Here is an 18,808-nt window from a genome sequence, read left to right on the forward strand (position 1 = left end):
CGCAAAACAAAACAAAAATACACTATACAATTCAAAAAGGAAAGACTCCAGGGCCAAAATTAAATGCAACAAGAAAAAAAGAGCCCTGGAGAGGTCATGCCCAGGACAAACAGTTGAAACTTACCATTTCCATTGGTTAATTATATGAGAATTGCTAAAACTACTGGGGAAAAAAATGATTTTAGGGACTCAAGGTACTGATATTTTGAATAAAGGGACTTTTAGGGACTTTATTTTGGTTTAGGGACTTTTAGGGACTTTAGGGACCAAGTAGAGCCCTGATGTCACAGTGAAGTTTTCAAAAGAATTTGACCAAGTCATAGGCCTGTATATACGAGGGGGACACAAAACAACCGGTCTGAGAGCGTGCTGCCATTCATTGATGTAGGCGAGAGTTCTCCCGCTAGATGGGGTTAATAAACAGCTGCCCAGACGGCCAGGAGGATGCTCTGAGCCGCACACAAGTTTTCGAGTGGTTTGGGTGCTTTAAATATGGTGAGATGAGTGTTGAAGACCACGCTCATTCTGGGCGCCCTTCAACATCTCGAAACAATGAAAACGTTGAAAAAAAAAATTCACCAAAAAATCAACAAGGATCATTGTTTCACGATCAATGAAATTTCAGAAGAAACAGAAGTGAGTTGGAGCTCATGCCAGTGGATTTTGACTGAGGATTTGCAAATGAGACGTGTTGCCGCTAAATTTGTTCCTCGCCTTCTCAAACAGGATCAAAAAAAAACATTTGATTGAATTTGAGCCAAGACTTGAAAAAAGATACTGAAAGTGAGCCAAACTTTTTTGACCAAAGTCATTACAAGTGATGGGAGTTGGTGTTACGGGTATGACCCAGAAACCAAGCAAGCGTCAAGCCAATGGAAGACTCCCAACTCCCCCAGACCAAAAAAAGCAAGACAAGTGAGGTCAAATGTTAAGAAGATGATCATTTTCTTTTTTGATTTTCGTGGAATTGTGTACAGGGAATTTGTTCCCCCTGGACAGACTGTTAACCAGCACTTTTATTTGGAAGTTTTAAGACATTTGAGAGAGGATGTGTGGAGGAAACGCCCGGAACTTTGGCAATCAGGTGACTGGTTCCATCATCATAATGCCCCCGCACACACGGCCTTACAAGTGAACCGCTATTTGGCCTCTCAGGAATGGTCTGTCGTTCCCCACCCTCCGCACTCGCCAGATCTAGTCCCATGCCACTTTTTCCTGTTACAGAGAATGAAGAAAAATCTAATAGGGAAGCGTTTTAGTGATGTAGAAGCAGTAAAAAAAGCTTCACAAAGGGCACTGGAGGATATCAAATTTGAAGAGTTCCAGAGGTGCTTCAAACAGTGGGAAAAAACACTTGACAAGTGCATCACATCTAATGGAGAGTAATTTGAAGGTAACTGAAGGGATTTTGCGAAAAAAGATAAATATATTTTTTATGACAAAAATCCATTTTTTGCCCCCTCCCCCCCCCCTCCCCAAGGTATTCTAACGTATATAAAATAAATAGTATAATACAATACTATAATATAATAATATAATACAGAAAATAGCAGAATAAACTCTGCAAAATCCAGGTGTGTGTGTGTTAAACTATTGTAAAACTAGTCTTGAGCATGAGTAATATACACACATAAAAAAAATTAATTTTCTTTACTTACCAATAAATCTGGGCGATGCAGGTAGAAAAGTCTCTTATATTCATCTAGCCACACTTCAACTAGACGCACAGTATTGATGCCATGAGTATCTTTACCTCCTGGGAAAGTGTATGGGTGAAAAGAACGGAAAATGTGGCCCACTCGAGAACAAGGAATTATTTCTAAAGATCCACCACACATCCATACCTACATTGTAAAAAAAACACATACCCAAAATAAGACATATATAATATAATTTCTGTAAATTTAATTAACTCATATTAGATTAAATAAACACTGATATGCTGACAAATACCTCTGCGTACATTAGCAATCAAATACTATAAATATTTTTGTGATTTTCTTCAGTTATGAGTGTAATTTCATTTTTAATAAATTGATTCAAACTCAAAACATTCAGAGCATCAGCTGATTATTGTGTTGAGCTACCATCTATGATACCTGAAAACAGTGAAAACAAGCATACATAATTGTAAAATACAGTACTTTTATAGTGGTTTAGCTTTTCAAACACATTTCTGAAAGAACTTTTCTTAAAATGTTCCAAGTTTACATTTTTTAATTTTTGTAAAAACCATTAAGGAGAGAGATCGATAGTTTAACATATTAAAATGGAGCCACTTTAAAAATGGGAATAACACTAGCTAATTTCCAATAAATTGTCAGCACCAGTAAGTGGGAGCAACCTTTAAGAATAAAGTTAGGAAGTCCATCACGACCAGAGGACAAGGATGAATTTAGGGACTTTATCCACCACAGTACTAAACTCTCGGAAATGTCAGGAACTGTGATAGTGTTAACAAATCTTTGGGAGAGGAGATTAGAGGATACACAAACACTACAAAAGTAACCAGCAAAAATATTAGATAGTACCACAGGATCACTAGATATAACTCCATTGACTTTAAGTGCATGATGTTCATAAAAACTATTTTTAACCCTTTGAACTCCTATTTTGAACCAGGTTTGCCGTACTCAAAATCCTGCTCAATTATTTTTCAAATGTAATTCTTCAATTTCTTAAATCATGTGACATTGTTCTATGCAATGTGATTCCAAGGGACAGGAGAGCCAGATTCAACAAAGGATGGGAACAGGAAATATTAACCTTTTAAGGAAAGTGTGCTATACATCTTGTATGATGTTAGCTATGGTTTGGCCCTAGAATAAAAATACCGGAACATTGTTTCGGTTATTTACGTCTTCTCTACACATGTTTATCTATGGCTATTGCTTGGATCCCGACCGTGGTGTGTTGGTAAATAAACACAGTGGAGTAATTATATTTTCGTTGCTGTTGTGGAATATTCCATAGTTGACGAAACATGTTTTAGTGTAAGTTATACTTATTTTACAGCCATAAAAACATTTTCCCGTGGGAAAGACTTGTAATTCCACACATGTTTATTTTTGTAATTTATTGCTGTCACGAGTAAATAAAAATGTCACGTAGGACACTGCGGCCAAAAAAAACAAATCTCAGCGAAGAAATTTGTGTAAATGAAGAAAGTGAAAATGAAGACATTGAAAGTGACTATTTCCCGAGTGAAAAAGAATGTAGCGAGACGTTTTCGGAAGAAGAAACAGATGCTGAATCGGAATTGGAGGATTGGGCGGCTGGAAAAGGTGACTGCAGTCGACGGCCTGCAGGCAGACCTATGGAAAATAATGTATTTACATGGAAAGAAGGTAACTTTGTGCCCACTGTACATGCCTTTGATAATAAAATGTCTGGAATTTTGGATGACAATGTCACTGAAAATACATGCTGTCGGGAATTCTTTGAATTATTTATTTCCCCAGATATGTTAGGTAAAATAGCTGCGGAAACTAACCGGTATGCAATGGAAAACATTCCGAATATCGGTGATCCAGGAACTAGCAAACAAAAGCCATGGACTGATACAGACTTTGAGGAAATGTATGTTTTTCTTGCAGTTACGTTCCTGTTCACAAGACAGAAAAAACTCTCTATAAAAGAGTACTGGTCCACTGATCCTCTCATACACACACCAATATTTGGTAACACTTTATCTCGTAACAGGTATATTCTGTTACTGAGATATTTGCATTTTTGTTTCAATGAACTGCAGCCAGTTGGAGATAGACTTTATAAAATTCAGATGGTTATCAATGACTTGAAAAGAAATATGTGTGAGGTTTATTACCCATTTCAGAACCTGGTAATTGATGAAGAACTTGTACTTTTCAAAGGTCGGCTATCATTTCAACAGTATGTTCCCAGTAAAAGACATAGATTCGGCATAAAACTTTTTGTGTTATGTGATTGTGAAACAGAGTTCATCATAGACTTCATCATTTGTACAGGTCAAAGCACAAACATCACCCTTTTAGATATGCTAGGTACTTCAGGGTCAGTAGTGTCAACAATGATGGCTCCATTTCTAAATAAAGGGGACATACATTCTGAATAGTAACCCAATCTCAAAAACTTTCATTATAAAAGACCTTGGTGTCTTTCTAGATTCAAAATTATTTTTTCATAAACAAATCGACTACTTAAACTCCATTTCAAAAAGAACATTTGCTATTATAAAATATATCACTCATTATGCTACCAATTCTGATTCAATTATTTCTCTTTACTTGGCATTAATTCGATCTAAATTAGAATACTGTTCAACTATCTGGAATGACATCGGGTCGACTGATATTGAGAAACTAGAAAATTTACAAAACAAATTGTCTCAACTAATAATTCATAGAGGTTTTCCGCATCCCAAACTTATTCCTCTAGCAGACCGTAGAGCCCATTTGGACTATCTTTTTGTACATAACATTTATAACTATAAAATTAAATGTAGCTATATTCTTGAGAACACCGGATTGAGAATCCCCCAATTCAATTCTCGCCTCTTTTCTAGTTTATGCACTATTTATAACAAGAATGATCTTATTTATAGACTCGTTAAAAACTATAATAGACACAACACCAAGTCAAATTAATTGTGTACAGAGCTATGTTAAAGTATTTAATGTAATTTATATCCTCATACTAATTATAGTCAGTATTTTTTCTCTTTCACGTTTACATTATTGTACTCTATTAAATTTTATGTCTTGCTGCTTACTATCTTACCACTTTGTACTAATTATTATTTTAAGTATTATATTTGTATTTGTCCTTGTGTTGTCTGTGTGTATGGATGTCTTGTCCTTTGTTTCTTGTTTCTTTATGTATTTATGTATATTTTGTATACGTCGTGCCCACCACTAAAGTCCCTGGACTGTTGGTGCGCATGTAACAAAAATTTAAATAAATAAATAAATAAATACTGTTTGTTGACAACTGGTATACCAGTCCACAGTTGTTCCAGTTTCTGCATGAAAATAAGACCAATGCTTGTGGCACTGTGCGAAAGAGCAAAAAACACATGCCGAAAGTTATCAAGAAGCTAAAGAAGGGAGAGCATGAGGCTATGCATTCACAGAACATTTTGTTTGTACGTTGGTTTGACAGAAGAGAAGTTACTTTACTGACCACAATGCATAATAATGAAATGAAGAATACGGGAAAGGACAGATCAACAGGAAATGATATTCTAAAACCAAGCTGTGTTCTAGAATATAACATGAACATGGGGGGCATTGACAAATGTGACATGTTGCTTAGTTCTGTCCAGTCAGTGAGAAAAAGTACAAAATGGTACAAAAAATTATTTTTTTTCATTTTGTAGACTTTGCATTGTTGAATGCATATGCACTTTACAAAATTAAAACAGGAAACAATTTGAGTCTGGCAGACTTTCAACTCAAAGTTGTCTCAGAACTCTTGGAGAAGTATGCGAAACCATCTGAGAGGACAAAGCGAGGTAGGCCATCACTGCGAGAAGCACCGACAAGACTTTTGGGGCAGCATTTTCTAGAGACCTACTGAAAATAAAATGCACCCTACCAAGCCATGCAGAGTTTGCTCACAAACACGATATGGGCAGAAGAAGCGAAAGGAGACGCGGTACCTGTGTGAACAATGTGCTGTTCCCCTGTGTCTGATACCATGTTTTAAGAAATATCACACACTCTCAAAGTTTTAAAATCAAAGACAGTAAATAAATTTCAACAGTAAATTAATTTTTGTATAAAAATAGCAAATTCCAAAAAAAAAAAAAAATTAATTTTTTGTTGCCAAATTTAGTCTAATACAAGTTTTTGTCACATGCCATAATCAGTACTTAAAGGGTTAAGGATAACACCTTGCTCGACATAGGAGTTGGAGGGTTAAGTATTATCACGTAACACTAGAACTTTTTAGGATTAGTCTTGATGTTATTACTAATGGCTCTGGTCCAATTAATTTTTTCATGCTTAAATAAGTTTTTGACCTGCTTGCGGTAGAGAGAAAACAAAGAATAGTAATACATATCAATATTTATTTTGTAAATTTATAATGTTTCTTAGATTTAAAGCATGTATTAACTCTTTAAAAAACCAGCAAGGGTATTGGAGTCCTTTTTCATGATTACAGGACTAAATACATTCAAATTAATGCATATACAGGAAGTAAGTTATTCTACTAAATCATTGGGATCAGAAGTAAAAATTTGTAAAAATTAGACCAATCAAAAAAAATTTTATGGCATTATAAAGGTCAATGAATTCACCATTTTTGAAGTCCTTAAAGGTAAATTAATAAGTTATTTTGCAAGGTAAATATTTTATTATTAAGGCTTCTCTGACAAGTGGATCTTCTGCTTGAAAGACAGTGCATTGAGATAAGTTATTAAAGCAAAGATCTAAAAGGTTTTTAGAATAAATTTTTTATTATACTGTTGTAGATCAAGACTGAATGAGAAATTAAGCAGAGATAGTGCCTTATTTCTGATGAGTGAATGTACAATATTGTATGTCTGAAATGAATTTAGTATGTGGAGGTAAGTAGATATTGTTAATTTTACACTTTGTGACGGCGAGTTTTTAACTTCTATTGCATAGTAGCAGAGGTTCCATCTTGTACTAATCTTAGTATCACTGCGCATGCGCCACTATAAGGTGTACAAAAGCACAGTTAACACAATAAACACACACTGTACCATAAACAAGTACATTAAATATTTCACACCCCCTCTCAATTTCAAGTCCTCAGTAAGATTCACCAATAAATTTAGTCTTCTGTAGTCATTACTCATTTGCTATGACTCAAATACTTAAAGTTATCGTAACTTGAAATTGTATACATAAGTTTGCTAAAGATAAAAAAATTATATATGTAATCACAGTTTTTTTTTAATGTATATTAAAAAAAAATGCTCTTATTAAACCAAACCAAGATACTGTCGGCACTGTATGAATTTTTGCTTTCCCATTGGTTTAGTGAAGAAGTCTGCTATATTTCTACCAGATTCCACATACTCAATACAGTCAAACCTCATTATTACAAACCTGAAGGGACCAAATTTTAGCACTTTGTAATAACGAGGGTTTGTATTAACCAAACTATTGGGATATCATGACAAAAAAAATTGATTGAACTTTAAATGGCTATATTTACAATTATAAAGAAAATTATACACACTATTGGTAGTATAAGCTGGCTTCACTACATGCATGACAATATGTAAACACAATGCAACACTTACAGAATAAATCATAATACAAACTTCAATAAACTTGCATTCATGACACATTTTCTATTCAAACATTTGGTTTAAAAAAAGCATAAATTCTGGTTTGCACTATCTTTTTCTTAAAGGCATTGTTTACCACATTTAACTTTGGTCGTATCTACTGCTGCCGACTCTCTACACATAGTTTTGCCAACAAGATTGTTGCGATCCTTAAACCGTTGTAGCCAACCATTGCTGAACTTGAAGTCTGAAATTCCTAACCTCAATGCTAGGTAGTCTGCCTTCTTCTGAATCATAGGTCCAGAAATTGGCAAGTTTGCTGCACACATTTCTTAAAACCACTGCAACAAGGTAGCTTCCATTTCTTGATGTTTTGGGCCTCGCATTCTTTTCTTGTTGATAATCTGCACGAACTCGCAAAAGCCAATTCAATCTTTTCACGATTTTTTAGTATTGTCGACAACGACGATTGCGGAATGTTAAATTCTCTTTCAATTTCAGTTTTCGTTCTCTCTCCATTGTCTACTTCTTCGATAATTTTAACTTTAACTTGCAATGTAAGTTCGTTGCGTTTACGTTTCGCAGTCATATTACAAAACAACTAACACTCAAAATTGAGATTAAGATACACGTGCGTGAACAATGGAAAATATCAGAACATTTTTCCATAGAATGTTTAAACTTCTACGTATGTACACTTCCGACGACTAATATTAATAAGGTATAGAGTTCTTTCCTTTTCGTTTTCCGTTTACAACATGGCATCTTTTCTAGTTTAGTTACTAACATCGCCACTAGAGTTGAACTTTTCAATCTTGTTTTTCGACCATTTTGCGCTGTAGGATACATACATGTATCTTTGGAGAAACGTTTGTTTACATGACGGTTATGAAGACAATTTACTTTCAAAACAACTTCGTAATTCATGTTAACCGAATTTCGTATTAAAAGTACTGAATAACATAGGAAATCATACTTTATTTTCCGGGACTGTGAAAGTACTTCGCATAAACGGGAATTTCGTACTAAGCGGATTCGTATTAATGAGGTTTGACTGTATTTATCATTTGTCTGGCTACTATATCTTTAAGAAAATGATACTTTATGTCAGTGTGTTCAGATCGTCGTGTGTTCTCATAGTTGCCTGACATGTGAATTGCACCCTGGTTGTCTACTAACAATGAGCCCTGCACTTGCACTCTTGTGTCTTCAACAAACTCTGATAGGAGACCTTTCATAAAAATAAGTTCAGTTGCTGCCATGCTACATGATGTATACTCTGCTTCTGCGGTACTTAGAGCTACAACTTGTTGTTTTCTTGAGCACCAAGAAACCGGGTTGCCACAGTGTAATGTTACCATGCCACTGACATTCTTCCTATCCAACTTGTCTCCTGCCCAGTCTGCATCTGTGTAGGTAGTTATTTTTGTGAATTCATCAGGATTTCTCTCGTACACTAATTTCTTGTCCCTTGTTGCCTTCAAATACCGGAGTACTCTTTTCGCAGCGGTCCAGAGGGTTCTGTTTGGCTTATCTAGATATCTGCTAAGGAAAGATGTAGCAAAAACTATATCCGGTCTTGAAGTCTGCGATAGATAAATCAAACTGCCTACAAGTTCCCTATATGGCACATCTATTATAGGCTCTGACTCATCTACATCTATCCTATCTTCCATTGGAGTGTTGCATCCTTTACAATCTTGAAGATTGAATTTAGCCAACATCTTATCAATGAGTTCACCTTGGCTGATTTCTATCTTATCTGTGGATATTTCTATGTCAGTTCCAAGGAAATGCTGTACTATACATATCTTTGGTGTTGAATTCCTTTTTCAGTTTCTGAGCATCCTCTTCCATTTTGCATTTCTCTCCAAATAACAGGATATCATCAACCCATATCACAAGCCAAACACCTTCACCCACATACAGGCATACATCGTACTTTGTTCTTCTTAGACCGATGTCTTCAGCAAACTCATTGAATCTTTGATTCCAGCACCTAAGTGATTCTCTGAGACCATATAACGGTCATTGAAGCTTCAGTACTGGTTCTCCTTTCACTCCTTCAGGTCTGTGTATGTATATATCCTTATCAAGGATCCCATTGAGAAAAGCTGTGGGAACATCCATTTGTTTTGTGTCCCACTGTTTTTGCAGTGCACATGACAGGACTAACCTAATGGTGGACAGTTTTGCCACAGGTGCAAACACATCATTTGTATTTTCTGTTTAGTAACCTCTGGCCACCAACCTTGCCTTTTTTGTTCCATCCGATTTAGTCGTAAATACCCACTTAGTTTCAATTGGTGTTGTACCATGTGGTGGAGTTTTAACTGTTGTCCACGTCTGAAAACGGTCATATGCTTCCAGTTCCTTCTCAACTGGAGACTCCTTTCCACAGCTTCTTTGTAAGACTGAGGCTCAGTTCCACTTAGCAAGCAATAATTCATGTAATACAATTCAAAGTTGTCTAGATGTCTTGGTTTTGATTTTTTTCTCTTTGGTTTTTTAGCATCTACCTCTTCGTTATCAAAACCATGAAAATCTTCATCTTCATTGGTGCTGTCATCCTTCGATGTCACATCATTCACCACTTCTTCATTTTCTATGTTCTCCCTGGACATCTGTTCTCCAACCACACCATCTTTATAATGTATTCCTTCTTTCGCTTTTTCTGGAACTCTGTCTTCATTATCTAGACTGCTTTCTTTCACATTGTAGGTGGTATTGGTCTCATCAAATGTTACATCTCTGGAGATTACAACCTCATCTGTAAGTGGATCCCATATTCAATAACCTCTAGGACTGTAGCCCACCATTCTTCCTGGCCTGGTTCCAGTTTATCCTGTTTTGGTAGTTTCACCCACCATGCTTTTGCACCAAATACCCTCAATTTATGAAGATCAGTTTTTCCCAAAAATATATCTGCTGGAATACCTTCATGAAGTGCTGCAGTTGGTGATCTGTTTAACTGGTAGGCTGCTGTCCGAATTGCTTCCCCCCACAATTGTTTGGGTAGATTGGTCTCGACAAACATGGTTCTGACCTTATCCAGTAGTGCCTTATTCAGTCTTTCGCATTTCCCATTACTTTGGGGAGAATATGGTGCCGTATACTCCAGTTGTATACCCTTAGTCTTACAAAAGTTTTTCAACTTTTCACTCTTAAACTCACCACCATTATCACACCTCACACGGTTGGTACAGTTCACTCCCAACTTAGACTCAAGGTATCTTTCAAAGTCAATCAAATTATCAGCAGCTTCACCTTTGTTTTTTAACAAATAAACCACACAAAAATGTGAATAGTCATCCATGATGGTTTGATAATATTTTTCACCTTTACTGGTTGGGGTGCTTACAGGTCCACCAATATCAGTATGGAGAAATTTCACCAATCCTAGTTGACTGTATGGATGAGCTCCGAGGAAAAGGTTGTCTACTGGCTTTACCCTGACGGCAAGAATCACATACTTCATCTGAAAAAGGGAGACCCATCAACTTCAGTCCTTTCCTGTTTAAATGCCCAAGCCTCCTATGCCATAGGTCATCTATTGAGGTTAGGTTACAATTCTCCACGTGAAGATTGAATTGACTAAAATACAGTTTTCCTGAACTGTTAAAAATAATTCGCAAATTATCACTTCCTACTATCTCTGCTCTATTCTCAGTGAATATTATATTTTTTCCAGCATTAACTATTTTATTTACAGACAACAGATTCAGTGTAAGTCCTTGCACAATGAGAGCTTCAATCCCAATCACACGTCCCTTCGTATGTACTCTTAAAGTACCCTTTCTATCTGAAACCATCTCTTCACCATTGGCTACACTAATTTTCACTGGGCTAGCCATTACACTTATATCAGTCATGAATTTCTCAATATCTGGTGTCACAAGATGATCTGTGCAGCCCGAATCCAAAATAAATTTAACTCTCCCTTCGTGCACTTCATCATTCATAACCACACTATTACATGTTGTCGCAATAAACATAACCTCACTCTCATTGTCACACATATAGCTAGACTGACCTCGAAATCCGGAATTATACTGTCTTTGGTAGTGACTCCTTCCCCTTCTTCCTCGATTGGTACCTCTCGTAAATCTCTTGGGACAGTCAGCTACTAAATGTTGAATGTCTCCACATTCGTAACATCTTCTGATAGGTCTGTTGACATGATGCATTGTTCTTGATGCACCGAAAGATGTTTCTCCTTCTTGTGTTTCTTGCAAACTACATTCGTTTTTCTTTGATGCTCCGAACGATGTTGCTTCATCTTCCTTGTTGTCTTGAACATGACTTGCCTTTAGTTCAGCATCCAGTAGCCTTGATTTCACAAATTCAAGAGTAAGGTCAGTATCTAATGCTTCCAAAACAGTCACAATATTTTCATATTGATTTGGTATGGTTAACAATAAATGACACACGAGATCATCTTGTTCCAGTTTGGCACCCATTGCTTCTAAGTCCCTCACTAAACAATCGAATCTGTTGAATATTCTTGTAGCGATGTGGTACACTTTAATGACAGCAGTTTCTTGCGCACATAAAGTTTTGACATTGCACTTTTTCGTTCGAAAACATTCCGCAGTGACGATAACATCTGAAATGCTGTCTTCGCATCTCTCACATAATCAATGTGTCAATCTGTAACACAGTTAATAATTATTACATTCCTTGCTTTTCGATCCATCTCAATTGCTGTTTCCAACTCCTTACCCTCTTTACTTTTCCATGTCTCATCTTCGACAATTCCCTTGAGTCCTTTTTCCTCCAATAAGGCCAAAACACGAAACTTCCAATTTCTAAAATTTATATCTGTTAATTGAGGAAAGAGACAAACGTTTGTATTCGTCGCCATTAGCACAGTTGTTTTTCTTAGATCTTCGTAAACATCTCCCGACTCACCGCTCACGTCAATATATATTTTTATCAATCTTCAATTTTCCGATTTTTATTTCACTATGCCGACATTCGTAGTCTGGGCCCATAACCTGTTAATTTTACGCTTTGTGACGGCGAGTTTTTAACTTCTATTGCATAGTAGCAGAGGTTCCATCTTGTACTAATCTTAGTATCACTGCGCATGCGCCACTATAGGGTGTACAAGAGCACAGTTAACACAATAAACACACACTGTACCATAAACAAGTACATTAAATATTTCACAGATATTACCAAGATTGACAAATTTGTTAGACAATGTTTTAATTTTCACCCACACAGCTTCAATTCCTGGGTAATCTAGAGAATTGATAAGTTAATCTGAAGGAAAGTTGTGTTTGTTCATTGCTGTTAAAACACCACCACCGCGTACTTTCTCGGTCAGCAAAGAATCTCTATCATTCCTGAAGATATGATAATTGTTCCTGAAATAATGAAAATTAATACTAGATATTATATACTAGATACTAGATGGATTAATACTAGCCAGGTTTCAGTAAAAACAAATAATATCATAGTGAGAGCTAAAATGATTATCTAAACATTCAACAGATTTTGTTCTAAGACCCCTAATATTTTGGTAAAAGAATTCCCACTCCTTCATATTAGAATGCACAAGAACAGTTTCATGATGCTCCTCCAGGCACCACTGTAGGAACCAACCAGATTTTAGAAACTGAGTAAGCTTTGGGGCTAGCATTTCCTAAGTGAAAATGATTAGTTGTAGAAGAGTCGGAGCTGTAGATTTGGTTGGGATGGAGTTTGCCGTACAAGGGGCTTATCAGACATCCGCTAGGTCAAAACACAATGTTGTTAATCCGAGAAAAGTCTTCTTTGAGAACTGATGTATGAAACGATGCATACAAGTCATATTTTGTCTGCAGTTTCACGACTTTGACATGTGTAAGATTAAGCTCGTTGGAGATGTAATCAGAGATTTCTTTTTCATGAATATCGGGATCGAACTGGGTGACAAACAAAGCCTAATTTTTTTTATAGTTGGTTTATCAACTGTTTTTGTTGTGGAAGTATTTCGGACTCCCATTTTTATGGGTTTTTTTTCCCATTCTTTTTCACGGGCTTCAACGACAGTCGGGTTCAACACGGAATTGTGCTTGTGTTGCACAAGAGTGAACCCGTCTTGGTCAACACTGGGCGGCGACACGGCTTCTGACGTCACGCTTTTCATGCTGTGTAGAAAGTAGGTATTGAGAAGACGTTCGCGCCACCGAGTGACTTGACACCTTCGACCTTCTTGACTGCTTGACTGAAGGAATTGTCATTTCCATTATTACAGTTCAGACTTCGCTTGATAAGGCTAAGTTCATGTCCAATCTCTGAAACTTCGGATTGCGAATCGATGAGTAGAGTCTTGAGAATACAACTTTCATTTTTCAAGTCATCCACTTTAGAACAAAGGAACTCGACCGTTTTGATACGTTCATCCATTTTGTAGACTTCGGATTTCGATGTGATAGACGAAGGTTTATCACCATCAGCCACAGTTCCAGAACTGGATTACTTAGTAGGCGATCTAAACATGTTGAAAACCTGTGTTTGTTCTAAAGATAGAACACTATATTGGGGTTGAAGAAACCCCAGGCAGTCAAACTGATCTAGTAATGACGAGTTAATATTGTAAAACACCACATAAACAAAGTAAAAATAACAAAAAAATATCACTGAAGCCAAGGACCGGGCGTTCACACGACCGTCTGCGACTGACTGCTCCTTAACAAAAATTGGTTGTTTTGGCATTCCTTAATGCACATTAAATTTATGCTCAGCAATTTCCAACATTCTGTATATTAAAAGTAACACAACTTGCCTTTACAAATGATACATAATCATTTCGCTTCATAAATTATGTATGTTGGTATTGCAGTTTTTTTTTAACTCAGCTTTACTATCTGATCACAGTTTCCCTTAAAGTATTAACATCCATTTTAAATGTGTGCTTCAAATTATAGTGCAACTTGTAATTGCATTTATTTTATATGGTAACTGATTTGTGGCTCAGTAAACAAACTGGCTTCTCTTAAATAATGACAAAAAAAAACAAGTCTGACTGCTTTTCACTGAACACCGACCTTTGTCAGCTGTTTTCTGCTTGATACTTGTACTCACAGCCATTGTTAAAAAAAAAATGTCACACAAAATCGAAAATAACTGAGTTTAAGGTTAAACAAAAAAAAAACTTTTTCATAAACTAAAATATACAAGGACAGTTCTTCTTACGATATAATGTAACAAATATATTGAGTAATTTGGTTTTGTTTTGTACATGTAATTCTTCTTTGTTACTGTTTCAACCTATAATCATAAACTCATGGCCCTGATTTGTTATTTTTTATTAATTCAAACCTTCCTTGCTCCTATAAAGTTTCTTCACAATTCTGGTACAATTTGTGGTGTCCTAGTTAGTCTTTTTGCTGGCTCTACTTTTTTATAATGCTAAAGCAGGAGAGTATTTGGCAGGGTGAGCTGTTTAGTTTCCTCATTGTGGGTCCTTCTGCTTATTGCTTTTCATTCTTTGTGAAGTTTTTTTTAGATAATTTTAGTATTTGTCATTGATTTTAATTGTATCTGTGTAAGTTTTTGTTTGTATATAGATATGGTGCCTACCACTTAGGCCCTTTGCTGTAGGTGGACCGTAGACATGTAACAATTTAAATAATAAAAAATATAAAAAATATAACTGGGCACACAATTAAGGGAATATGTCTGGCGGTGCAATGCCCTACCCGTTTAACCTCCAGTTGATTTATAAATTATTTTAATCCACTGATTATATTTATTACCTGTAAGATATAGCATACAATTTTATAATGTCTGCAAGATTCAAAAAATATTCAGCAGCATACAAATTTTGTCACCATTGAAAATTGTCACATTTGAGTCTTATTTTGACATCCTCTCATCATTTTCACACGAAACAACAAAGACATCTTTAAGCAAAACACAAGTCATCCCTTGAATGCATGCTGTTAAACATTCAAACAAACACCACTTTACACATTAATTTAATGGGCACTAACAACACAAAAATTAAATAACGAAAATAAATATAATAAAAAAAGTATTTTTAAAGTTATGTCTAGGATTTTATAAAATTAAATCCACTAGAAAAAAGCAAATTGTTTCACTTGCGAAAGTTTCATTGGAACTGCAACATGTATTTGTATATGTTTAAAAATATATATATACATATATTACACCATAGAGTATATTCCAGGAACAAAATGCCTTAACATCGGCATGATTTTTTTATTTTTTTTTGGCCATTTTTGTGATTACTTATTTACATTATTGCTTACTCTGAAAGACATTTCCAAGTTTTCACCACCCCAAACATCCATATCTTTGTCATATGAGCCAATTTCCCAGAAAAAGTTACGTTCAACTGCAAAAAGACCACCAGCCATTGTTGGTGACCTAAAACAAAACAAAAATACAAATATACTGAAAATAAAAGTTTTAATTGATTCCACAGTAACAAATACCACAAAATTCTTAGCTAAAATTAATTAAGTCCTTTACAGTTGAAGGCCTGTTTGCACAATAATTACTTGAGGCAAATGAAAGTATTACTTCATTTAATTATCTTTTAAAGGTTTTGGTTCAATTTTTTTTAGCTAACTGTACGAGTAAGGGGAAGCAGGGAAGTTGCTTTGTTAAGTTTTCTACATTTGAAAAGTGGCATGTAACAACTGCAACTTATACTCCATGGAACCAAGGAAACCTTTGATTCTCCTACTTTCAGGAGAGAGAAAATGCCTATTTAATTTTTAAAAAATTGAGTGTTGTAAAAATATGTATTTTGTTACAATAGATTACAGCATAGTGTTGGAATGTAATATAAAATATAAACTGGTCCCTCTGCAGGTCTAGTCAGCTGCAAGGGCAACGTGAGTTGGCTTCACATCTTCCAGCCATCATTAACGAGGAGTGGAGCAGTGCATGCAACAAGACAGTGTGTAGGAATCTCTAAATATTTTGGTAGAAAACATTTGAAAGCAAAATATTTTAATTTAAAGTGGAAGAACAAGTCCACACACCACATATGTTCACTAATGCTGAATCAAAAGGAAAGGATATCAAAATAAAGTTTAAAGTAAGTTTTTTTACAGCTCTCATGAATTACTTAAAAGCTAGGAATAAATATTAAATTTATTTTGCAGGCCAAGTTTTATCTGCACTAATGAGAATAGAATGAGCTTTAAGAATGGGATTAATAAATACAATATTCCTCTAGAGTAGTGTTGGGTAATGCTGAAGTTAGAGGAGTAAAACCCTGCTGAAATGTTTTGTAAAATTAAATTTTAAATTTTGGATTACTAATAAGGAAAACTTCTTAAAAGGGTAAATAAAAAAAAAATTCAGGAGTTGAATAGTTATGAGTTCGGAAAATATAGAGTAGTAAATTGTACGTGGAGTTACAGTTTATTTATAGCATATTTTATCGACAGGTAAATTTAGTGAACCACAAAAAAATACAAAATATTATCATTCTGTGAAAATTTGTGAAATTTTTTAATAATAGCTTTATAGGTGGATTATGGAAAGAAAGAAAAAAGCCTAATTTACATTTTAAAACCTAGTTCTAGTTATTTTTACAATTTGGTTGTTAACAGCAGCCACACAAGCTGTATTTTAGTTCAGCAATATTAGTCACGTTTACTGAAAATTTCCACTGAAATCCAGAATGTTTATTTAAATTTAATTTGTTTTGAGTCACAACGTCTGCTTAGTCATACATAAATGCAGCAAGTAAGTTACTAAGTAATGTATGCATGATTGATAGTGACTATTAATTTATACTCCGTGGCAACTTTTGCATTCACATCTTTTAATGTCCGTGGCAAAATAGTGCTCCTGTTATTCATTGAAGTCCATGGTCTAAGATTTTTTTTTTCCATTAGGAATGCTTGACGAAACAAATACAAACACCCCACATAATTGTTTCTCTTCTAGTTTAAAATTTCAAAAAATAGTCAGTGTTTTCAATCATCCATGAAATTTTTTCCACCACTGTTTTGCAAGATAGCTCTTTTTGATTACTTATGTGTTCAAATGCAAATTATAATTAATGGTTTTGATAGTGTTTGTGAATGTTTTCATGCCATTACTATTTATGTTGAGTTTAAAGTGCGGTAAATTGTGCATTTTTCATTGCCTACATGAATTTGCAGAAAGCAACCATTGCAAATACATAATGTTATTTTAAAGATGACCATTCAGGAAATAAATGACGGCGCTGTCGTGTTACGGTTCTTTTACTACAATACAATAGTTATTGCGATATTAGGATGGATTCAGGCAAGAATTAAACAAGTTTTTTCATTAAAAAAAACTATTAATTTGGGGTTTTTTTTGGTGCTTATTAAATTGGATAATCTAACTCCAAAACATATTAAAAGAGGGATTTTTAGGTTAATGGCATAGGAAACATTTGTACTTGGCTACTGAATCAGTGCTCTAACATTTTAGTCATATCAAGGGTTGAGATTGAACCTGTAACCCTTGTTATATGAACATGACATAGCGATCACATTCATATAAATTAAATATTTTGACTGATACCTTGTGGGGTTGATAGAACTCCCCCGGCGGGCTTCCTCTTCTGGTGGTATACTTATCCATGTAAAATGACCACTCCACGTAAAACCTCCAATCTGAAAGAAGTCCTTTGCTCCTTTGCTATACATGTATTCCATTGATTCATCACTAATAACATCAATTATTGGCATCAACACAGAGGTTCTGCTTTCTTTTATCCTCTGGAGTAAAGGTTCAAGCCTATGCAAGTAAAAAGGTTATTTTATATACAGTTTGATTGCAATCACTGCATAGACTGTCAAATCCTTAAGGTTCTAAGAGCTAAATGTATTTAATCAGTAAGATTATACAAATGTGAATTAAATCTAACATCTGTAGTGTAATGTATCACTTAGTGATTAATGACAAATAGTTAAACACAAGTGTACTTTACAGAGGTTGAGAGACACATTCACAATCCTATGTGAAAATCTTTTAGTTTCTTCCTGAAATTATTAGTCAATCACATTACTTTACATTAAGCAGGTTTTATGGTAAATAACGAGCAAACTTTGATACTATTTCTTGTACTGGTCACAATATTTGAAGATGCAATACACATTAGAAGATAAAAATAAAAATTGAAAGGATTTAGGTTCATGCTCGAGCAGATATGTGCTTGCTCGAGCGGAAAACAGCTTGGATTGTCACGCACGCTTCCCACAATCGTCGTAGATACCACTGCTTTATATAAGAAGAGGCTTCAGGCATGCTGCTTTGCATTGAGAGAATTACCGGGTTTTGGCTGCGGTGGAAATGGCGAAAAAATTGCGCAATACAGAAAATTTTTATAAACTGGAAAAAATTTTATGCTTTTCTTGGTTCAGAAGCTGACAACTGCAGTTCTGATTCTTTATACGAACTATCGTTTGAACTTTCTGACATATTCAAAATCTACCGAATGTGCTTCAAATATGATTTACCTATGTCTAAACACGTATCAGTTTTGTACGTATCTTACCAGGAATGATTTTATTTTATATTACAGATGAAGATTTTGCAAAAAGCAGGAAACAGAAA

The 18,808-nt window shown here is 35.1% G+C and overlaps 1 protein-coding gene across 1 annotated transcript in view; it reads right to left on the bottom strand.

Annotated features, from left to right (window-relative positions):
* LOC134529894 (polypeptide N-acetylgalactosaminyltransferase 1-like) overlaps window positions 1-18,808 on the bottom strand; it is an 85,872-nt gene that overhangs the window by 38,598 nt on the left and 28,466 nt on the right. The window contains exons 5-7 of the mRNA XM_063364452.1: window positions 17,774-17,989; window positions 15,508-15,625; window positions 1,659-1,844 (exon numbers count right to left, since the gene is read on the bottom strand). Coding sequence (XP_063220522.1) covers window positions 1,659-1,844; window positions 15,508-15,625; window positions 17,774-17,989 — 520 coding nt within the window. The remainder of the gene's footprint in view (window positions 1-1,658; window positions 1,845-15,507; window positions 15,626-17,773; window positions 17,990-18,808) is intronic.

Source organism: Bacillus rossius, chromosome 2 (genome assembly GCF_032445375.1).
Source record: "Bacillus rossius redtenbacheri isolate Brsri chromosome 2, Brsri_v3, whole genome shotgun sequence".
NCBI lineage: Eukaryota > Metazoa > Arthropoda > Insecta > Phasmatodea > Bacillidae > Bacillus > Bacillus rossius.